Source organism: Fistularia commersonii, chromosome 19 (assembly GCF_037954325.1).
Source record: "Fistularia commersonii isolate RoL2024-O1a breed Wild chromosome 19, RoL_Fcom_v1.0, whole genome shotgun sequence".
Taxonomy (NCBI): Eukaryota; Metazoa; Chordata; class Actinopteri; order Syngnathiformes; family Fistulariidae; genus Fistularia; species Fistularia commersonii.
The window spans coordinates 11,370,591-11,394,895 of NC_141302.1; the positions used below are offsets into that span (position 1 = coordinate 11,370,591).

A 24,305-nucleotide genomic window follows, 5' to 3' on the forward strand; every position below is an offset into this window, starting at 1 on the left:
TCTGAAACCCTTTTCTTTGCTGTCAGTTGGGAAAGCCATGGCCATATTTTCACCCCACAGAAAACAAAACTTCATGTACTCTTCCGCATCTGTGACGTCACCAGCAGCAACCCCACACAATCCTGCTCGAAAACGAAGAATATGTCAAAATGTTGCCTGGTAATCCTTCGACGAAATTGGATTTATCTGTTTAGTTTTCCATGATTTTCACCCTGGAATGTGTATTCCCTCCTGAATTCTGTATCTATGCCGTATCTATGTTCCATGTTTGTGTCTGCGTGAGTTTCCTAATAATGGAAAAACATCGCCAAGGCGTGTGAATGACAGAGTGAATACTTTTGTATCTCTTTATGACGTGTGATTGAGGGAGTGAATGGTTTTATGTGTCAATATTCAAGATTCAAAGTGTTTATTGTCATATGTCTTTTTGTGTGCGATGGAATTTTTTGTTTGACGTCCACAGCTAAGCTAGATGATAAGCAAAATAGATAAATAAATATTCATATTATTGCAATGCGGGTGAACAGTGCAAAGAAATGTGAGCTGATGTAAGTTAAAAGAAAGAGTGCAAAGTGAAACGCAAAGAGTCGTGTTCACGGGATATGAAAGATGAGAAAATGCAGATTGACAAAAGTCGAGTGCAGCTTTGAGCGCGCCGACTCACAAAGTGCAGGCTGTATACAGTTAGATAAACGAGTTAAACAAACAGTTGTAGAAGTTGTTGAGGATCTCAGACGACATGCTGAATGTCCTCAGCCTCCTCAGAAAGTACAACCTTTGTTGAGCCGTCTCTAATCCAAGATCTCGGCCGAGCAGCGGCTGAGTAGGTCTCCTCTTCTTCGTCATGTTCACTATAATCTCCTTCTTATTATTACCGATGAGAGAGCGAATGATTTTTTGCCTTTATTCGGTGCAAGAATGATTGCATGATTGCATAAACCAATAAAATTGATTTTGTTGGTCAACACACACAAACATTGACACACACAAACAAACATGCAACAGATCCATGATAGTTACACAAATGACATTTTCCTGAAATTGTTGATATTGTATCGGTTATTGGAGATACAGTAGTGTGTAATATGTGTAAGGACTGTGGCTTTGCTGTGTGTTTTTCACATTTTAAATTGATTTATGTTCCATTAAACCACACACGACATGCAGCGAATCCACCATACTTATTCGGATTACTCATACTTCGCATCTCTAATGAGTGATATATCATAAGCAATTTTCAGAGTAAAGAAAATGAAACAAAAACCTTATCAGATTGGGCGTTCGTGTGAACTTGTGAATGGTATTCTAAAATTGTCTAGTCGCCAAACATGCTTGACAACAACCGTCATTTACGGTGCCAAAACTGCATTACATAGTATGAACACCAGGGGATAGCATTGGCTTATGTTCTTGTTTCATACAGTAAAGCTGGTTCCACTGTATTAAAACCGAATATTCAAATAAACATTTGTTCCTGAAGCCTAGTTTTAAATGTGCAACATATTGTAAAACGTCACCGAGTGATATTTCAATATAAAAGTACTGGATGTAGATGGCAGGGGTTATTACATATGTATTACATCTGAGTAACCCGTTACTTTAATTACTGTCGACTACATTCGCTCAATGAACAACGGGTGCTCGGATACAGTCGATTGACTCGTCAAAGGAGGCGATCGACTAAAACAAAACCAAACGGGGAGATGAAGACAGCGGCTCTTCAATCAGGGAAGATGTCAGTAAAGGAAGCTGGCATCTCCCACCGGGGGCCCTGTGGTCGCAGGCAGCCTCCGTCACCACTGCGTCAGCACCGATGAGCTCAGCGTTGACGGGCGGGGGTGGGGGAAATCTAAGAGAGAGAGAGAGAGAGAGGGAGGGAGAGAAAGAGGGGGAGAGAGAGGGAGGGTCTCGCCGCCCCTGAGACGCACACGGAGTACCGGCAACGGGGTGAGAACACACCAAATCCCTTCAGTCCTCCTTTGGTGCCAGACGAGCGGAGCCCGGTGGCCCCCGGTACTGTGAACATCCCCATCCACCGCCGGGAGACGAGCTCCGACGCGGGGAGACACACATCCAGTCGAGGGGAGTTAGAGAGAAAGAAAAGGAGAGAGAGAGAGAGAAGGAGCACGGTGGGTGAAGCTTTCAGCACCTCGGACAGCGACCATGGCTCCCACGCTGGTGGATGGATCTCAGCTTGGTGAGTGCTGCTGGAATACCGACACACTGATTTTTATTTTTTTTTATTTCTTTTTATTTCCACATCGGTTCCAGCCGCCTTGATAATGATGATCTTTATATTATCGTCTTTGTTATTTTTCTTTTTTAAATGGCATTCATACATGTAATGCGTTATTACGCGTTATTACACGCGTGTTATTACACGCCGCTACGCATTCCCGGAATCGGTTGCGAGCTGAGGTTCCAGCCTCCTCCATTTTGAAGAAAGGGAGCAACAGCTGCGATCCAGAGAGAGAGAGAGAGACGAGCAGTGGATTTGCTCCATCCCTCCCTAACCCCACCCCGACTCCCCTATCCTTCACAAAACAACGCCGCTTTTCATTTTTTTTACATCCATCACCCAGAGTCGTGGTTTTGCTTTCCAAGCCAGAGCCCGTCTGTTTGTTATCTTTGTCTTTTTTTACGTCTCGGATCGGTGGCTTCCTCTCTTTCTGCCCTCCCCCACCGTCTCTTCCATCTGCCATCGCCTCCAAAGCTTCCATCCCTTAGACCCAAAAACTCGGGGAGACTCTCTTTGGCTTATTTTTCGAATTCAACTGCAAATATTTGCCTACCGTAAAGAAAGAAAAAAAGGCAAAAATTAAACATCCGTAACCTTTAACCTTATTTTAAAATAAAATAGATTTCTCACACCGGCTGATGTTCGAGTACAACAGAGAGGAATATGGTCCTCGTCAGGGACACAACTTTCGTCACAAGAAAATACATAAAATCACCTGTTATTTGTTTGTGTGTGTGTTTGTGTGTGCATGTTTGTGTGTTTGTTGGTGTGCGTGTGTGTGAAGTGAAATGGTGAGGAAGAAAGACGAAAGCGGGTTCTGGTGACCTGCCCGTTCCTCCACCCACCCACTTACCACCACACACACACACACACACACACACACACACACACACGCACGCACATCTCTTCATATGGGTGTTTAGACCCCTTGACCCCATTTGCATGAGGACGTGTCGTTGATGCCATTAAAATTGGCGTGGAAAAAATATCAGGACCAGCTTTGAGTTGAAAGTGTCCGTGCATTGCCGTTGCCTACGGTAACCTTTCAGTGGGATAAAGGGATGAAATCATCCCCAATCAGTCCTTACTTTTCCCCGGGTTTGAGCAAACTGCCCGCCCCCACTGCCGCGGGAGGATTATAAATGTAATAAATCATGGTCAAATCCCTTTAAATCAGTGCTTCGGTGATGTTAAGTCCTTTCCTGCTGCTGGCCAGGCCCTAATGTCCTGCCGCCATTAAGCCATTTCCACCATAGCCGTAATAAAGACGTTCACCAGTCGCTAAACGACAGCGCACGTTTTGTTTTTTTTTTTTTTCCTTGTGGCTCAGCGATCCACGCCATCTGTTTCCTGTCCATGTGCCGGAGCCATGTTTGGCACATGGTGCATCAGGACTGCAGTCAACTGGTTCAGTACAACAAGGAAAACAACTGTTGCTGTTGTGAAAACCTGAAATGTGTTAAGACCGCGAGTTCAACCCTCTCCTCCCTCTTCTCTGTCTGGCTCCGCAGTGGTGGTCCCGGCGGGGGTCGCTTTCGTGAGCGTCTTCGGCCTTGTTTTCACCGTGTCGGCCTTCGCGTGGCTCTGCTGCCAGCGGAAAGACACCAAATCTCAGAAGACTCCGCCGTACAAGTTTGTGCACATGCTCAAAGGAGTCGACATCTACCCGGAGAGCCTCAGCGGCAAGAAGAAGTTCGCCGCTGCCGCGGCATCGCCCAACGACAGCAGTAAAACCGACGTGAACGGAAACTGCCACACCGCCATGCCGACCAGTCCGAGCGGCCCGGGCAAACTGGCGTCGAGTCCGAACGGTTCCAGAACTTCGCTGCATCTGGATCTAGAAAAACGGGATCTGAACGGCAACTTCACCACCAAGCCGTTTCATCACCACCACCAGAAGGTGCGGAGCTCCCCGGACCTGGAGCTGCCCTCACCGCACGCGGGGTTCACCCAGCCCGGGGCCTCCGACCGCCGGGACCACCCCTCGCCGTCCAGCACCCTCTCCAGCCTGGCGCCCACCCCAGCTGTGGATAAACCCCAGCTGGAGGAGAGGGAGAGCAGGCTGGGGACCCTCCACTTCGCCCTGGAATACCAGCCAGAGAGGAAGGCATTCATTGTCCACATCAAGGTATTTAATGTCTTAGATGTGTGTGTGTGTGTGTGTGCGCACATTCTGATTGCCTCCATCTAACACACACACACACACACACACACACACGCGTTTTGTATACTCATTGATTTTGAAATCCAGGAAGCCCACGACCTGAGCCCGACCGACGAGCAGTCGCCGACCTGCGACCCCTACATCAAGCTGACCCTGCTGCCTGAGAAGAAGCATCGGGTGAAGACCAGGGTGGTGAGGAAAACCCTGGACCCGACTTTCGACGAGACCTTCAGCTTCTATGGGATCTCGCTGGCCCGGGTCTCTGAGCTGACGCTTCACTTCACGGTGCTCAGCTTCGACAGGTTCTCACGAGAAGAGAGCATCGGGGAGACGTTCGTCCCGCTGTCCGGGATCGACCTGTCCGAGGGCCGTCTGATGATGAGCCGGGAGATCATTAAGAAGAACTCCAAGGTATGAACTTACTCATTTCAAATCCAATATATAAAATAATTTTAAAATACCGTGTTAATATGTTCTCATGTGCCGAACAGCTGTTTACATTTCAACATACTTCTTTATTTAGTTAGTTATTTTCTCATAATGACGATCTTACATTATTTTTTTCCTCACATTGGATTCATCCCAAATTTATTGCATCATTAGCGTCTATTCACGCATCAGTATGTGCTCCCAGATGTGAGGAAGTGAGATAGTGTCTCACTTCAGATGTCATTGTGCTCAGATAAATCCATCATTATAATGCATGAATTTAGAAAAGAATGATGGAGGGGGGGGGGGTCATTTTTCACCCCAAAACCTGTTTCTACATTAAAAGACAGTGAGGTGGGGGTGGGAGGTGAGTGAACAGCTGTCGCAGGGCTGAGCCAGGGATCCCAATGCGAGGGCAGGACAGGTTGAGGCAAGTAGCACGCCAGGAAATGCAGAAATTGAAATTTCCCCAGAGTGGGACGATTAAAGGTTAGGTTCATTTAAAAATCATTGAAAAATTGGAGGATGGGGATGGCAGGGGTCTGAACGTACCATGGGATGTATTATCCTGAGATCCAGCCACACAGAACCCCCACATCTGGGGAGTGGGGTCAGGTGACGTCCCCATCCGCTGTCTGATTGGTCATATGTCCTGTGATCACAGAAGGGCTGAAGCTCGCCTTCACTCTGAAATGCGATTATGGAAAAAGGCTTGTTTGTACATTTATACATCGAAGAGTGAGTAAAGGAAACGCACCGCTGTTATGGATCCGTGGGTTCCCATGGCTCAAGTTGTGTGACATTGTGGGAGGTGATCTAGGGCCTAAATATCACGGTTGCCAGGGTTACACCTCGCGATTTGAAGACGAAGACAGAGTGGTGTGTGATGCCTACTTGGAGTGGGGAGCGTGGATTTCTGCCGCATTTGGGTTTGACACCGCAATGTGAGATGATTGGCAGCGCGATTACGGTTTTGCAGGCTGTTAGCTTAGCGGGGTGGGGGAGCGGGGGGATGCTGAGCCGCAGCATGTTAAAAAAGCCTCTGATCAGACAGACCACCCTCCAGACCATCATTCTGTGATGTATCTTTTTCTCCTTCATGTAGAGCTCCCACTTTATTTTTAGTACCAAGAGGATAATATTTCTTCAACCAGTAAGAAATATTCCCTCAACTATATTCCTGTTTATTTTAAGATTACTGCTGAATTCTCCCGGCGCTAGAGGTCCTTTCTCTGGTGAGGCGTGGCCCTTTCACCGACAGGGTGGGCGGCTCCCTTTGTCTGCACGGCATTCGGGTCATTGCTTATTCTGCGTGTGTGTGTGTTTGTGTGTGTGTGTGTGTGTGTAAGGGCGTGTTCAAAGAACCAGTGCAGGATTTTGCTGCGTGTCCTTCATCCCTTTTCTTCTTTGAAAGTAAACAAAGGGATGAGCCAAGAGTATATATACTGTGTACTGTCTACATATAAACACATGAATACATTTATACATACATTCTATGTGTGTGTGTGTGTGTGTAATGTTATAAAATCACACTGACAGCACAGCTCCCCATATAATAAGGGGCAGCGTGGCACAGGAGGTACAGCAGTAGTCTTTGTAACTGAACATTCCTGGTTCAATTCCCGGCTCCTTCTAGTGTGTCGAGGTGTTGTTGAGCAAGACACTGAACGTCTAACTGCTCCCCTGGCGCTGGTGGACGGCATGCCTACTGCTCATGGTTCATCCATGATGGGTTAATTGCAGAGAACAAATTTCCCCACAGGGATTAATAAAGGATGAATTATTTTTATTATTAAAGACCCGGCTGATCATTAGGTCAGGGGGAAGAGGGGAGGTCTGTGTTGCATCTATATATTTACCACTTCTTGTTGCCATGAGAACCATGTGCAGGGGAGTGAGACATTGGGTGTGGACTCGGAGACGGGGAGAAGCTGAGTGGATTAGGACAATGCCCTTTAAATAGACAATGAATAAGTTATCAATTAGTTGCGGTTTTCACTACATTTGTTGATATTCATTTCTTTAATTATTCGAAATAGCATTCATTTCTTTGAATAGGATCTTATTATCACCCCATATTTAGGAGTAAGTGATCATCCAAAGTCTATACTGTGATTTTACTATGACAAATCTGTTTTTCAAATCAGACATAAGCATCCAGCTGTTTTCCCAGCAAAATGAAAAAACAACCAACAACTGTAAACTAATATGATGTGTTGTATTATAAATATTGATACAGGAAGTAGTCATATTGCCCGACATGTACAATGACACTGTCTGAAATGGTAGCACCCTCAGGAGAATGTACCACATACTTTCCTTATTGTCGCAACTTATTGTGTTGCAGGGAGAGAATATTAAACCAGGCAAGGTTGGTATTTATGAGGGGAGGGAAGGTAAAATACATAAACAAGATAAAGCCTGGGGCAAAGGAACTGGCCTACCTTTAAAAAAAGTTGAAAATAAACACCCTCTGACTTGCTCGGTCTGCCGAATGTCCGCAGGTCAGTCACACCTCTGTTTCTTCCCACCCCTTCCCGTCACTTTACATCATATCTTCACGCTCTCTTCTCCCACGCTTCCTTCCTGCAGAAGACTCCGGGCCGAGGCGAGCTGCTGCTCTCCCTGTGCTACCAGTCCACCACCAACACTCTGACCGTGGTCGTCCTCAAGGCTCGCCACCTGCCCAAAGCAGACAACAATGGCCCTACAGGTACGCCGTTTCCATCAGTTGCTTTGCGCGCACGTGCATGTCCCCGATGGCAGTCGGGTCACTTATCCTGCCTGAGTTGGGGGAGATGGTTAGGGGGGGTGCTTTCCATGGTGTGATGGGAGTTATAATAGCACTGCCACCGCCCTGGAGTAATCAGATCAGGAAGCGATAGAGAGACAAACACCCTTGTGCGTGCACACACGCACGCACACACACACACACACACACACACACACACACACACACACACACACAGAGTGTTTACACAGCCAGAATGTTTTGTCCTCATCGCCGACATCCATCATGTCCATCCCGATCGATCGCAGTATCGATCGGTCTTGGGAATAACTTGCAACCACTGCAGGCTTAAGCAGTTAGCACGCTACTTCTTTTTGTTTTTTTTTTTTCACTTCCTCCTTTCCCTCCTGTAGACCCGTATGTCAAAGTGAACCTGTACCACGGGAAGAAACGCGTGTGCAAGAAGAAGACCCACGTGAAGAAGTGTTCTCCAAACCCGGTCTTCAACAAGCTCTTTGTCTTTGACCTGCCCTCCGATGAGGGCCTGAGGGACACCAGCGTGGAGCTGCTGCTGATGGACTCGGACACGGGCAACTCGCGCTGTCCGACCAAAGTCCTCGGGCGACTGATCATGGGCACGTCAGCGGCGGGCACGGCCGGCGAGCACTGGCGGGAGATCTGTGACCATCCGCGCCGCCAGATAGCAAAGTGGCATGCAATGGCAGAGGAGTGAAGCGTCTTGCCTGTGGGGGGTTGGGAGATGGGGGGGACGGGGGAGGGGAGCGCCATGCCGGTGGTTCAAACACGGGAGGGATGGACCGAGGATGGGCGGGATTTCACATCTGGCTAGCCGGTACCCATTGGACTTTTTGCTGAAGGTGGGCAGGATCACGAAGGGGGAGGGATTAGGTCAGTTGGCGTGATGTCATTTAATAAACCAACCATTCACTTAGCTTGAAGCTATCGGGGTTTGGCGCGGCATGTTGGAGGGAACCCCGTAGCTTTGAACGATTCCAAAGACTGTCACTGAAAATCACCTGGTTTCCACGGACCGTCATTTACATAGCAACCGCTCATTGTCACGGCAACCGTGTGCAGTGCAGAATGTCTCCAATGTTACTCTGCTTCTTCCTCTTCTTCCACATCCTCCTCACCCCAGCTCTTTCTCTGATAAATAGATAGTTATCTAGTCCATCGTGCAAAACTCAGAATGAAACACGTCCGTTCACGCTGTAAAAATGTGTATTATTGAAATTTATTTTATAACAGGAATGTTTTATTCATAAATATGTAGATTGCTCTTCTTTACATTTTTGTTTTGTACTCTTCTGGTTGATTTGTTGGATATGTTTTGTAATTATGAGTGGTATTTCATATATCATTGCCTAAGTACAAGAAAACCTAAATTAGGTGGTTTGAGTAAAGACTGCGACAGACAGAGTGCATCGGGGGGGAAAATTGAAAGTGTGTGTGTTTGTGTGTGTGTGTGTGTGTGTGTGTGTGTGTGTGTGTGTCTGATTTGAGAGCTCGTTTTGACCGGAGAATCCTTGCATCGAGGTGACTGTATGAGTAAATGTGAGTGTGCTTGCAAGTGTGTGTGTGTGTGTGTGTGTGTGTGTGTGTGTGTGTGTGTGTGTGTGTGTGTGTGTGTGTGCGTGCGCGCGCGCGCGCGCGCGCGCGCGCCAGAGAATGTGTTGTATTGTTTACTGTAGGTGTTTTGCCCCATTAACTGTGAGCACAAAGACAGCTAAAATGAAAATGTATGTACTCTACTATAAAATACGACACGTTACGAGGAAACAAAAATGAGTCTGTCGTTTTTATATGTGTCCAGTTTATTCTTGTATAATTACCACCGGAAGGATTGTTATTAGTCTTTAGATTATCATTTTAATTGACGCAAATGACCAAAGCACCGAGTCTTCACCTCCGGCCCTACGGGAATGACATCATCACATCTCTCCCTGCCCATGCCGATGATGTAATGAATACTGAGTGGCTTAGTGGCCCCTGGGATGATGTCATCTCTGCCGTGTCTGCATTTAATATAAGCCGAGTGCTCTGGCGAGAGGAGAAGACCGGATCAGCATTCCGTTTTTCTTCCTCGCACCATAAAATACAACACACACACACACACTCACACAAACCTGAGTCATTCCTCCCTCGCCATGTTCGGGCTCTTCCTCGTTCACTCCCTCCTCCCGTATTTACACCGAGTTACATCATGTGTCCGGTCACGGGGCGGAATTTCTCAGCTGCGTTGACCCGCGGTGGTCACTCTCCGAGAACGGGTTATGTTTTAAAAAAATCGAAAACTGAGCGCTTGGAGAAAAAGCAATTAGCTTCTGAGAAAGTCATGGCGGGTTCTTATCCAAAAGTGGTAAAATGATAGCAAGCCTCTTGTCCCTGGAAAGAGGAGCAGACTGCTGAGGTGCGGACATGTGGGGGGGAAAGGAGTAGCGATTGCGTGGAACATGAAGAGATGATGGGATAAAATCAGCTGCCTGTGATTGTAGCAGCTCGGTGTGTGTAGCGCAGAAGAGAGTTGCTCACGGAGATGAACCCACTGAGCACCATACCACCGCTGGGGTTTGGTGTTGGTCCTCAAGTTGAGAGGGTTCATCATCTAATGAGTTTGTTGTTTTGCAGAAACCATCCTAAATGGGGTCGTTATGGAAACGCTTGTGTATGCTTTATGTAGGGGAACCAAGGTATGAGTCCCCAGGGACTCACCTGGGTTTACATCTGTGCAAGTAATGGTACAGCTAATGTGTCAATCGCATATAACCAAAAGAAATCCATTAGATCGCTCGGGCTGAGGTAAGGAATGTTGATTTTTCAAGGTGGTTTCCAGGGTGCAGACAGATCTGGTGTGTGTGTGTGTGTGTGTGTGTGTGTGTGTGTGTGTGTGTGTCTGTGTGTGTGTGTGTGTTAACACAACGTTCTGTGTGGGCAGAAGGTCTCTCGACAGCTTCTTTATCCTCTCTCTCATCTGTCTCCTCTCGCTAGAAGGTGCCATTTATGTAGAAGTGGCCCTTGTCCTTCATGTGCATGTGGAGTGGAGGGTCTGGTCCCGATGAAGTAGAGCGAGGTTCAAAGCGTGCTTGTTTTCGCCATCTTAAGAAAACCCTTCAGTGTTTCCTCAGAATACTAGCAAACTTATGGCATTGCAGCGTCCTCGGAATCAATTGTATTCCAATGGAGATTTGTGTTTAACACTAGAAGTGAGTGCTCTCCTGTGCGGTTTCAAATTTTTTCAAATAAAAATACTAGACTTTTTTTTAAAAAAAAAAGGGATTGGGGGGGATTAGACACTGTTTTGACCTCCAGAACCTCCAACTCGACCGGTTGGAAGGAAATCTGATTCACGTCAAAACACAACTAATTTAATTTGTGATCGCCTGGAAGCATTTTTGCCGCAAAGTCAGTGAGGGACTTGAAACTGCATTTGAAGTTAAAATAGCAAACTAAATCAATTGATCGGTTTGTTTCGAAGGTCTTTGTTATCCATATCGATGCTTGGTCCACCTCCATTATCGAATGCATACACACACACAGAAGAAAACGTTGTAAACGGGTCAGTAAAGAATGCCCTTCATGAAACAAAGCACACACACACACACACACACACATTCGAAAAACCCTTGCTCATGCGTGCATCAATTTTCCCGGACACAAGTACGTATCCTGTCCGGAGCTAAGTATTTGTCTCACTCGGGCCGAGTCAATTTGCGTCCATCGAATAGACAGGAGAGCAAAAACCCCAGCTGCAGAGGGGCTGCTATATGGGAAGACATTGTGTGTGTGTGTGTGTGTGTGTGTGTGTGTGTGTGTTTGTGTGTGTCGGTGCATATGGTTGCGTACGAGAAATTTGTCCTCATTAGGAGACATCTGGGAATATCTTCCTTTATTAATGCATCTCATCACTACGGACGAGCAGTCTTTTCCTCCAATTTAAAACTGCAGGGACCCTTTTTATTTTATGCTCCTACTGTTGAATATTTTTATGACAAAAAAAAGGAGTGGCAATCATCTCCGTTGATTAACAATAAAGAAAAATTGCAAATATTACATTCGCACTGAGGCTCCAGGCCTAGTGGAAAGTTCTTATTGAATGCGTTAGCAGGCACAGACTATATCCATGTCACCGCATTGATCATAGCATTACTGTATATTATATAGTATTATAAAAACGATTTGCGTCACGTGGCATGCTCCGATTATATGAAATTAAAAAACCTGGATAAAAAGGAGGATAATGTGAATAAATAGATTTCTTTTTTCATTAGCGGTGACATCATGCAATGGATGCCATAAATAATATAAAAAAATATGTATTGGAAAATATATATTGATAATGAGCAGATTGATAGAGGTATAGCCGCTTTTAGCAACCTTTAATCATCACAGTCTTGGAAGCTCCACACTGAGTCACGGAGAGAGGATGAAGAGCGAACAAAGACAGAAGAAGGGATAGAGGGGGAGGACAGACCCCGTGTGTGGCAACCCAACTTCTGAGGAGCTGATACATTTTTAATGGAAGCAAAATTCTTACATAAGACCATTAGAAATTGTCTGCTGCGCTTAGATTAATCATTTCCAACACACACATGAGAAGAAAGGTATGAACATTTTGGTGTTCATTATGTGTGAATAGAAGATTTCTATCTTGGGGGTGTCACAACGCACAAAGGCTGCAGGACAAGGTTACCTTTGTGTTGTTAGGCGTGTGTTTTTTTTTTCTTTTTCTTGCATCTGGGTTGCTTTCATGTTATCCATTTTCGCTCCGCGGACAAGAAAAACGCAGATGAATTATAAATGACTCTGGAACTCTGCACCACGACGGCCTGCTAATAACAATAACAATTATCATTATTATGATCCACTGTGTTTGCTTCAGGCGCCTCACAGAGATGGATTATTTCCTGGCAAAATGTCAATATCTACATTCCTAATAAGTTCCTGCAGGTGCGTTATGGGTTTGCAGGAGTTGCATGCAACACCCATGACCTTTAGAAACGTAGTGAATTTGATTTATTTTTCTTGTAGTGAATTTCCTCCGGCCCCAGATGTCACACATGCCGACATCCTCGTGTGTCTTGCCGGTCGCCAGACGGAATCGGTCCCAGACGCTTTTTGGAAGCCGAGTGCGATGAGTCAGCTTGGAAATGACCTTCACTCCGGCAGAAAATTAAACAAGATTTCCTGACACCTTCGCTTGAATGCCCGTGCACTGCACACACACTCAAGGATAGTTCATGTTAAAAGGATCTCTTATCATTGATTCTGAAGTGACAACAACATTTACCATCTGTCCCATTCCTGATGCAGCCACCACAACACACACACACACACACACACATGCACGCACACACACTAATTACCTGATTTCAATGGGGACTGAAGGCGGGCCATTCGTCAGGCTGCGGGAGCACGGAGGAACAGATTATTTAGAAGTTGAAGCCATTAGAGGGAAACGCCCGGCAACGGTTAATGAGGAAATGTATTCTGAGGCGCTGCTAAAGCCTCTTTTGGGAGCAGAAGAAAAGGAACGCGTTCTGATGGGAACGTCGCCTCGATTGGAAAAAAACACGTCAGTTTAAGATTTTTCCGACTCGAAATGTAATCTTTACACAGACATATCTCATTAGGTCTTGTAACGGCCCCTGACCGGAGGTGCCCCATTAATCTGGGGGCGACTCACTTTGTGGCTTCACTTTGAATTCGAACATTAACTGTCTTCGTGGCGGTTGGCCGTCCGCATGGAGTTTCAGAAGCAGCCGTCACATCGTATGGCGAGAATAGAATTAAGGGCTGGATTCGGGGACGGACTTATTGTAGAGTCCTGCATAGAAAAGCTATCAGTTGTTGTTTACTTTTTATTTACTTGCTGAACCTAAAAGATGAATCTGCCTCATGTTCCCTGCAGTCTAGTTGTCTTAAGACTTGTGCTGCTGTTGTTTACGGTCAAGATGAGAAGTTGCCAATGTGAAAATGAACATTTCCAACATTATGGGATGTGAAAACAGCTATTCATCCATTGACAATACCGCTTATCCTGCACTCAGGGATCACGAAGTGTTGCTGGAACCTATCTAGCTGTCAATTTGGGAGACTTTGGTAAGAATCTTCTCTTAATCTGAGAAATACAGTACACTCATCTTCTCCTTCCTCTACTTCTTCTTCTTCTTTTTTACCTTTCGGCTGCTCCCCTTCAGGGGTCACCCCAGCTAATCAGCCTCCTCCATCTAACTATATTCTTTTCATCCTTTTCTCTCACACAAACTAACTTCATGTCCTCTGTCACTGCATCTGTAAATATTCTCTTTGGTCCTTCTCTGGACCTCCTGCCTGGCTTCTCCGACCCAAGCATTTTCAACCACCCCTCTACCTTCTACCATATTTGCTTTACCTCCTCTGTACATGACCAAACTCTTTTATCACACATTACTCATTTCTCCACCCATGCTAACCTGCTTGATCAAATTTCACACTCTCCATTGCCCTGGACTGTTGACCCTAAGTATTTAAAATCCTCCATCTTCTTTTCTCCACTTCCTGTGACCGCAACATTGTACTTGGGTTCCTCTAATTGACACGCACATATCATTTCCTAACTGCGGATGACCTTCATTCGTATCCTTTTTAAGGGCATACCTCCACCTCTCTAGATGTTCCTCCACCTGCTCTTAAAACATGTCACAATGTCATTTTGCAAACATCCTCTCTGTAAACAAGAAGGGGCCCAGAGCTGATCCCTGATGTAGTCCCACCTCCAACTTGAACTTCTCTATCACACCTACAGCACACCTCACCACTGTCTCACATCTTGCATTCATGTCTTGCATGAATGCAAGACACATACTTCGATCGTAGTTCCTCTCTCGGCACCCTGTCGTATATTTTTTCTTTGTCTACAAAGGCACAATGCAGCTCCCTTTGACCTTCTCTGTACTTCTCTAAAATATAGTACACACATGATAACATCCATCCATCCATCCATCTTCTGATGCTTATCCTGCACTCAGAGTCGTTGGGATGTTGGAGCCTATCCCGGCTGTCATTGGGTGAGAGGCGGGACGCACCCTGGACCGGTCGCCAGTCAATTGCAGTTCATGATATCATATATTTAACTAACACTTCTGTTGCTATGCGGTCTGATCTTTTGTTCTAAAATTGTGTCAAGAAATACAATGGACATATCCAAATTTATAAAATTGATGTTTTTCTTTAACTTAAACAAAATGAGCTGGTGACAAAATCAATGATCGTATCTTTCTCTTACTAGAAAAGGTACGCAGTTGAACACGGCATTTATTTATTAATGAGCTGCAACTGCCAACACCCCAGCCAATCAAGTCACATCCAGGTGGGTTGCCATGGCAGCAGCATGAAGGCCACAGGTGTCCATCATACGTAGTGTTGGCAACCAAGAGCAACGGCAAAATCCTGTCTGGTTCACGAGACAAAACCCTTAAAGCTAGCGAGCGTGTTGCGTGATGTCGGCAAACGCGCAGACATACACAGGCCTGAAAACGGATTGCCTTATTTGGCGCCTTGCTGTCATGGCAACAGAGTGCCGTATTTCCAAGGTAGCGGGGTTGGACAGATAGAGAGGATAACAAATGAAGATGATAAGTTTGAAACGTATCTTGGTTGGGCTTTTCAGCTCTGCTCCATCTGCCTGGCAGGGTAGTGCAGGGAGGAGATAATAGCTATGAAAGACAGTGTCCCATCCTGATCTGTTGACGAAGCAAAAGAAATCTACAAGAGCTCACTGGCACCACGGCGTGGCATTTTCCAGACAGCAGAAACAGATCAGAAAAACCTTGAAATCTAATGTATGGCGGATCATAGGGAAAGCTTCAGAAAACACTGGAGGAAGAAATATTACCTGAGGGTGTCTGGGGCTGCCGCCGTGTGACGGCCTGTCCTAAAACCGAGTTTCGCTGTGAAGTAGTTTTATTTATTTCCTCAGACTCGCGGCCCTTGTAACAATATTTTGTGGCCCCTGCCTGAAATCTAATATTTGGGTCAATGCACCCCACATGTTTTATCTCACATGCATCTGGGGGTTTTATACCGTGGGTTTAAAAAAAAACGGGCAAGGAAAAAATGAAAAAGGAATGTTTTCAAAGTATCTTTTGCTTCAAAATTTGAAAACGAAATGATTTTTTGGTGAAAACATTTAATGACATTGTTAAAACGATCTTTTTTTTCTTATTTCTATAGAAAATGCAAAAACAATAGCAAAAAAAGAAGAAAGATGGGCAAAATTAAAAAGATTGATTTTTATAACCAGAATCACCACCATTAGCCTTGTAAAAATTATGCCTCCTCTTATACATGCTACCAATCAATTTTCTAATACATATTAGAGGCAAATTTTTCCACAGTGACAAGAATTTCTCTTTTAACTCAACAATAATTTTAGGGGGGAAATTCATCAATTCTTTTTTAATATTAATTTTTTACATTCATTCGTTATGCATTTTTTTAGGGGAGCAGTTCATTACATATAAAGACTTTAGAATTTACCCGTTTACCCTCTTTACACTAAAACAGAGGAAACATTTGGACTTTGTAATACTTCTTGGTAATGATTTTATGGGTCCAACCCCGTTGACATCAAATTAGGCCATACGTGGCCCCCCGACCAAAAATTGAGTCACACACCATATAGATACAAACGACCATTTACTCTCTCATTCACATGTCATATAGAGACAATAACAATGCACCCTCTCATTTGCATATCAAAAAGGGACAAACTGTAATTCACTCCCTCATTCAAGAGTCATACAACCATTCACTCTCTCATTGACATGTCTCGACAAATCAGGGTCTCCAGTGAACCCCCGTTTTTTTGACTGTGGAGCAAACCCGTACAAGAAGATGGAAACGTAACATATTCTCAAAATTGAACCAGGGACCTTCTTGCTTTGAGGCAGAAGCGCTAACCGAAAAGCTAACTTAGCCAACCGACCGCCATACAGATTTGACGGTGCAACGACAGAGCTTGATGTGGATGTTGGTGTATTTCTCACATCCTTTAAGAAATGTATAAATCCTACACAGCATGAGATGTTTTCCTATTTTTTTTTCATATCAAGTCGCTGGAAATGTTTATCGAAAATAAGACCGAGCATCAAATCTGTGTCTGGGGGTGTAATCTCCAGCCTCTGTCAGAACCTTCATCATTTTTACCGCCTTGTATTTCCGCCGCTTCTTCCCAGAGACAGGAGGAGGGTGTGGCTAATGGCCCTGAGCAGGGGAAGGCGGGGGATGGAGGAGATCAAAAGACCGCATCTGAACATGGGAGATTGTGCAAGCACGTGGAGCGAATTTCATATGTTGTTAACAGATGTTTTACAGCCTCGGGCGACAGATGAAGGGAGAGAAAATTCTATTTGATCTCTCCCATCGCACCTCTACCTCGTCTCCACGGCTTTCTCTCCATACCTTTCTATTCAACCTCGCTCTCTCTCTCTTCGCTTTTATTTATTTAGCACTTTTGTTCGATCACGCTCTCCCAACTTGCTCGTCGCGAATGGTCCACTCCGCGTCGCCCCTGCAAAATAGCTGCTCTTCTTACCCAACTTCCTTCCCCCCCCGCAGCAGGCAGGATATATATATATATATATACATATACACACACCCCTGAGCTTTGACCCTGCTCTCTTTCTCCGTCAGCAACTTTCACCAGAAGACATGCAAAAGCTGAAGACATCAGACATCGACCGTCTCATCGGTCAGTCTTGTCACCATCTTCCGATCTGCATCGGAGGGGGAGGACACCCTTTCTTTTTTAAGAATAGGCTAAAAACTGTGAATGCTTGCAGTTAGCGCTATGCTATCGTGATTAGTGAGGCATATCCCATGATGCATTTCTCTCAATCTTCCCCCTTTTCCTATCCTGTCTGCACCTGTTTGTGTCTCTTCATCAGCACATGATAGTAACCATTTATTTTTATGAATGTTAAAGCTATTATGTATAATATCTGCAATTACCACGTAACTGTCAGCGCCAGTCATTCCCCTTTTTAGCTGTCTGTCCTCTACCGGAATGCCGCCCGACATTGAGTTGGAATCCGACCAAGGCTTCTGGGTGTTTCCTGTAAAAGGTACTGTTTCCTTGATGCCGTCGCTGATTTCTTGCTCATTTGATAATGTTGGGTTTCTAGAAATCATCTCAAAGAGTGGTGGTCCAGACCTGCTCTACATGGAATTTGTCATCAGATGAAGTGATTTGGCGCTATGTAACTTAACTCCAGCCAGATATTGTGTGATGGTGACACCAAATCAAGACATCAACTGGCCTAAAAAACATATGTTCCATTGCAGTACTCAAAGATGAGACCCATTATGTTCCTTGGAAGATGACATGATGGATGAAGCCCACGTGAGACCATGTAGTGTCTGTTCAGCCAGATCAGCGTGCGTTGAAATCGTACAGCGTTTAACGATTAAACCGGGGGTGGCTTCGACACGACATCGTGCACAAACATCGGCTTTGTTTTTTCCGCCTGTCTGGCTGTTTGTCCGACTTGTTTGCCAGTAAACAGACAGGAGAAAGCTGCAGCTTGTTTGTTCATATCGGATTTCAATGCGTTATTTTTTCCCCTGAATGTATCCAAATTAATACATAACAGCCCCAGCCCTACAAAATACGTGTCTTGAGCATGCTTCTATATCCATTTATGACAAAGACAGGATGTTTATATGCAAATAAAAACAAATCCTGACAACACCAATGGATGTCAGATTGCGTCTTTAGATGCCAATGCACTTCCGATAAACAAAGTTCTGCTGACTCATTCTACAGATCAGCATTTTAGAAGTAATGTAATCTGTCGCAGAGGGTAGATGTTATCTCTTTAAGCTCCTCTCTATGCAGTTTACACGCGAGATTATGCATGTTGTACTCGAACGCTGACAGTGGGGGGTGGGTTCGAACGTGACGGAGGTCGGATTGGATTAGAACGGACTTCTCCTCTAAAAAGGTACTTTGTAGTTCACAGATGCGGTGGATTTAGCGGCCGATGCGGCCAATTTCTTGCCAGTGCTGAAGAGGCTGTTTACTTTCAGGGAGAGTCTGTCGCGGTTTAATTTGCATACGTTTAAAACGAACATTATGTGGTGCTTTCAGCCTGAGCCACCGAGGCGTGGATGAAAAACCTAATGCAGATTTTACTGTCTAATGTTCTTCCTTATCCCACCAAAACAAAGAAAACCCTCATTCTGAGCTTGTGTCTCCTGAAAGCTCAAGGTGCTGCTAATTTATCTCTTCCGAATGCGCAGTACATCAGCTTGAGGATGCTAATCCGGCGTCCCCCCACATGCCGTTCAACAGATTTAATACTAGCAATCCGGATTCAAAGAAGTCCTGATGTCCCAGAGACGAGCCGCCGCCGTGGGTGTAATGGAGGCTGCTTTAGAATGAACTGCAAGGAAGTTGCCTAGACAGACTGGCTTGTTTGCAGGAGAGGCAAACAGAGTGTGCACGGGGGAATGTGCTGACTGCAAGGCTGAGAACCTGATAACACGCTTCTTTGGATTCCCAGCTGAGTAAGCGGGTGGCGATTTGAAATTATTTTCATAACACCAACCACCATTTACACCCAGTCATTAACTTTTCTCACGTCCAATTTCCAGCAATTGTTGGCTATCGTCTCGCCAATATCCCTAGTCGCCTTGGCCTGAAGTAACTTCTCACAATTGTTATGTGGAATCTCACATTTAGCTTGTTTGTCGCTTCCCTTTTCCTCTCGTTATGTTGACACCTGTGGTTTCCATGGTTACGTCTCAAAAAATGGCAGACGGACCGTAAGAAATGTTCCTTGGGGAATGACACCTGAAATGTATTGTGATGGCAGTTGTTACAAGTCATGCTCTTACAATGTATGTGTAACGCAGTTCTTCACAAAATTATACTACAATATCTCCAGAATAGAATAGAATAAGGTGCACCTCCAGTCTGTGTTGGTCACACACCCACACACATACACACACAGTTCAGATGATCAGATATTTATGTTGCTATGTTAATTTTGCTCATAAAAGTGACAAAATAAAAAGGAAAAAAAGTAAATAAAAAAATAATTTTTTGTCAGTCACAATGTAGGTGGAAGAGAAAGTAGCTTGGTTACTTGACAAACAGGTTTGACAGCTATGCACTCTGGCACTCTATTCACCAAACCAAGCGTGGGACAAACACACACACTCACACACACGCACACACACATATGCACACAGTTCAGATAAATAGATTTTTTTAAACTAAATCTATAAACAATAGATCAAATAGGAAAATAAGCACTAGTATTACATTGAATTATATGTTTATTTGTAATATATGTGTAATGATATCTATAATCATATAATATTTGCTAAAATATCTTTTATGATAATATATTATTACATACTTGTATTTTACAAAACCGAAGATATTAAGAATTACTTGGACACAACCCTAAAAATACTTGGTTACATGTTATTTCTGATGGCTCAATCTAATTTTACGGTGTTGCACATTCTTATAGATGGTTGCTAATGCAGATTATCAGCAAGTTGAAGATGAAATGTGGAGCAAAAATTAATTCAAGAGAAAATTGCCATCCAAGGCATTTCAGAGAGAGTTTTTATATTATTATTTCACACAGCAGAGAGAAATTTGCCTGAAAGTGCCTGGTCTATGCCTGCGTTGCTCTCTCAGCCTGAATGAGGGAAAGTTTGTTCAGCTGAGATTGGGATTTAAGCCGCGTGCTAATCTACGACCAAATGTCCGCCGCATGTCAGGCATGAAAAGCCCAAATCGCACCAAGGATTATCGAAAATTAAACTGAAAAAAACACGAAAAATGAAAACGGTTTACAAAAAAAAAAAAAAGATATTAAAAGGCAACCAAGATCAAGCATAACAAGCGGGGCGAGGATGAAGAGCTCTGAGTCAGTGAAGACTGGGACAAAGAAGACAGAATTCTACACACACATGCGCATGCACACACACACACACACAGGAGCTCACGAGCAGGCTCGATCATTAGGGCTCAGCCTCCATAATGATCTCTTGTCTCCATGCGCTCTTGCTGGCTAGTAAATTGCTCAGCGGCTGGAGGGGGGGAGGAAAGGTATCGACTGGCCTCAAACAATGTTGTCTGTCTACGATCGTCACAGCGATGTTACTGCGTGGCCATTCTTTTAATAAATCCTTGCAAAGAGCTTGTGATGCTTCCAGTGTGTGCCGCTCCATAAGGTCAAGCACTTTGGACGGTGTAAAGGAGAGGCTCGGAGAGGAAAACGCAGGTGATGACAAGACGTACATGGTCAAAGGTCAAGCGATTCAGAGGGACCGCTCAGGATGTCATAATGTTGGATTTCTGGTGTTATATTACGATGATAACTCTAAAAGTCATGAGTGAGAACATCAGCTCTACTTGGAGTGAGACTTTTTGGATTATAAAAGGATTTAAGGTCCCTCTGCTTTATCTGAACATCTGTTGGGTTTATAAATGTAGAGAAACCTCGCACCCAGACTCATGAACGTTAGTTCACCTCAACCCGGCAGCAGAATGTTTATTTATTTTTGCCCTTCCCGATGTTTCACCTGCGGCCGACAGAACGCTGATACGATACGCATTCTCAAAACATCACCATTGAGCTGTCAACGTAAAACAACAATTTTCGCCCGGCATTAAACAGCTGACACGCACTTGTGCTATTTCAATATCCTGGGCTTTTAGCATCAGTAGGTCAAAGAAAACGATGGGATATTTTTAACACGACATACAGAATTATAGAGACTGAGAAACATCTGGTCTCCGGATTCATGAACGCATTTTAACCCATTTATGTTCAAAAGCCCAGCTCTTTAGGTTTCTAAAGACTTGAGTACAGTTTGCTCAGCTCGAAATGTTAGCATTGTTTAGCTAAATTTACACTCCACCTAGCACCATGTCTAACCTATTGAATTTCTCTTTATCAGTATGCAGCGTCCTCCCTGGCAGCAGCAATGATCAACATTATAAATCGATGAGTTGAGCTTTGACGCGGACGGTTAGCCAACTGATCTAATTATTCACAAGTCCTCCTGTCTGTCCGGCTGCTGAAATATTTAAAAATGTATCTGCCTCTTTGGGCGCTAAGATAATCCCCTCTAATAATATCAGTAAAAGCTGCTTCAGTCAAACCAGCTATGAGCAAGCAGGCAAATAAAAACCTTGTTTGGACATCCTTTTCAATTAAGTAATCCCTGCGGCATATTACTTACTTATATTTAATGACATGGATTGCCTTCACTACCATGCCGTAATTGAATTTCGGAGAGGTCTTAGTGAAACTGAACAGTTCCCTCCTCTGCCTGACGCTTGGTAAGAGGTGTTGCGTAAACCAACGCCTGAAAGTAGTGTGAATTCTTATTAAATTAAATTAAATTAAATTAAATTAAATTAAATTAAATTAAATTAAATTAAATTAAATTTGTTTTTCTTTCTTTTATGTTAATAATTTTATTTTATTTTATTATAGAAAAATACTGTATAGAAAAATACAACTCCACAAAATGGCAGAGCAAAAAGAATCACATCATTGGTTTTGAGCAGGTCCATACCAGCAGAGCCCAGAAAATCCTTGCAGGAACAAGCAGCTCCCAGCTGGTGTTTCAGCCGGTGACTCATGTTGTGTGTTCTTTCCCACTAATGATCTGATTGGACTGGATTAGGGTTGATTGCACTCCCCCCCCCCCCCCTCCACACATACATAAAATGGGTAAAAGAAAACACACAAATAACAGGGTTGCATGTTTCCATGCTTTTGCGTACACACAGTTTGGGATTGTGTGCTTTATATGACACATGGTGAGGCTTGTATGTGTGTGTGTGTGTGTGTGTGTGTGTGTGTGTGTGTGAGAGAGAGAGAGAGAGAGAGAGAGAGACAGCAAAACATAATGACAAGGCAGCAACACATTTGCTAAATGATTGTTCGTCCGTCATATTTTGAACGTCTCCTATGCAGTTCTCCATCAGTGTGTACCTCAATACCTCAAAACCTTTAATATTTCGGCACTTCAAAAACAAGATCTCATTCCTTTTCTGAAGAAAGAGTGAAGAAAAAGTACATAAAATTTCATGCATGTCACAGTTGTTAGTGTAATATTTTTTTTTTTTCTTGATGAATCTATAATTTACGATTTTATGATTATCTCATTATTTTGACTGAGGCGATATGGGGCAAGAAGCCCATCATTCTCTCCCATTAAGCTGTTTCACAATTTACTGCCGCGTGCGGACTTTGAAAATTATAGCTGCGGTGACACCCTCGCGAGCGGGCGATTTAATATCACCAGGTTCAGGCAAACAGAGATTTACCGAAGGCAGTCCTGAAAACAGACAAGCAAGGACTGAATTTAGAGCAAAATGATGTATGGCGGTGACCTTTCTGCCGGTTATTTATTTCTTTATTTATTTTTTTCCCCCTCTGCAAGAAGACTCACTTCACGAGCACTTTTTCATGACCAGAGAGGAGGTAGACCAGTGCTGCCAGCTCAGGTATGAACGTGATGGAATCATCCCAATGTCATGCATCCAAAGCTACAGATCTCCTTGTCTAGAAAAACTGGGGCTACTTGTGGCCCCCGGAGTTTCTAAACGCAGAACGGGGACCGGAGTGTTCAGTTACCAAGTTGCTTTTTTTTTTTTTGCTTTTTACGGAGCCGGCAGCTCAATGTGGGGCGGCCTTCTGCCTTGACGTAGAAGGAGAGAGAGTGAGAGAGAAAGGATAAGGTACAGACAGAGGTGTTTTCACTTATTGAGCAGGGAAGCATGGCGGCGCAGTGCTTAGCCTCACAGCAAGAAAGTCTCTGCTTCACTTGAGTGCGTCCCTTCTGTGTGAACTCTCCCGATTTTCCTTGTGTCTGTGTGGGTTTGCTCCCTCCCGCAGTCCAAAACACACAGCAGGTTCATTGGAAACCCTAAATTGCCCAGACTTGAAAACGAGAGGGTGAATGGTTGTATGTCTTCATTTGACTTGTGAATGTGCAAGTGAAAAGGCTTAATTGTAAGTCTCTATATCTACTTTATTTCTCACCTGCTATTGTATGGTATCACTTAATGACTGTTTTTTGCACCAAACTGTACAGATAACTCCACTGCTACTCTTTATATTCAAATTCAAATTACATACAGTATATTTATACATTTTAGGTTTTTATGCTGTATAATCTCTATTATTGTCAGGGTATCACACCTGGGTCCAATTTGTAATTGGCGCCAGCTGCAGCAGATGCCGCTAATCAAGATCCCTATAAAGGGCAGTGGCACGCGCCGCCTCACGTGGGGGATTGTGGCTCTCACAGACCACTGCGGACCCCCCACCCTGTTACAACCGGACCCCCACCTTGTTACAACCGGACCCAGCCGGCTGGTGTAACATTGGACCCTGACCCTGCCGTGACCCTTCCTGAGATCCTGCCATGACCCTTCTTGCCTTCACCCGCCTGCCTGGGGGCCTGTCCTGCTTTCACCCTGCCTGGGGCCCGTCCTGCCTGCCGCCCGTCCTGCAACCCGTCCTGGTGAGACCCAGCCCTGTGCAACTCTGTCTCGGGGCCAGGGGCTTACCAGCGACACCCTACCTGCCGTTCCACATAATAAAGCGCTTCAACCCAGATTCCTGCTCTGAGGTGTGGTTCCCTGCCTGCGTCCGCGTCCCGTGACAATCATTCTTTCACCTCAGTACTGGTAGATTGTA

At 44.6% G+C, this 24,305-nt stretch overlaps 1 protein-coding gene across 1 annotated transcript; it reads left to right on the plus strand.

The window, feature by feature from the left end:
• The first annotated feature begins 1,890 nt into the window (after positions 1 to 1,890).
• Positions 1,891 to 9,369, plus strand: syt4 (synaptotagmin IV). The gene is made up of 5 exons (XM_086166292.1): positions 1,891 to 2,197; positions 3,751 to 4,367; positions 4,491 to 4,814; positions 7,425 to 7,545; positions 7,977 to 9,369. The coding sequence occupies exons 1-5, from the start codon at positions 2,164 to 2,166 to the stop codon at positions 8,294 to 8,296; spliced, it is 1,416 nt and encodes a 471-aa protein (XP_086022418.1). The 5' UTR covers positions 1,891 to 2,163; the 3' UTR covers positions 8,297 to 9,369.
• Positions 9,370 to 24,305: the final 14,936 nt, after the last annotated feature.

Excerpts from the sequence above, each read along its gene's own strand:
- syt4 (XM_086166292.1), top strand. The coding sequence starts at position 2,164 with ATGGCTCCCACGCTGGTGGATGGATCTCAGCTTG. Across the intron at positions 4,368-4,490 it reads CATTCATTGTCCACATCAAG|GAAGCCCACGACCTGAGCCC; the intron begins GTATTTAATGTC and ends TTTGAAATCCAG. Across the intron at positions 7,546-7,976 it reads AGACAACAATGGCCCTACAG|ACCCGTATGTCAAAGTGAAC; the intron begins GTACGCCGTTTC and ends TCCCTCCTGTAG.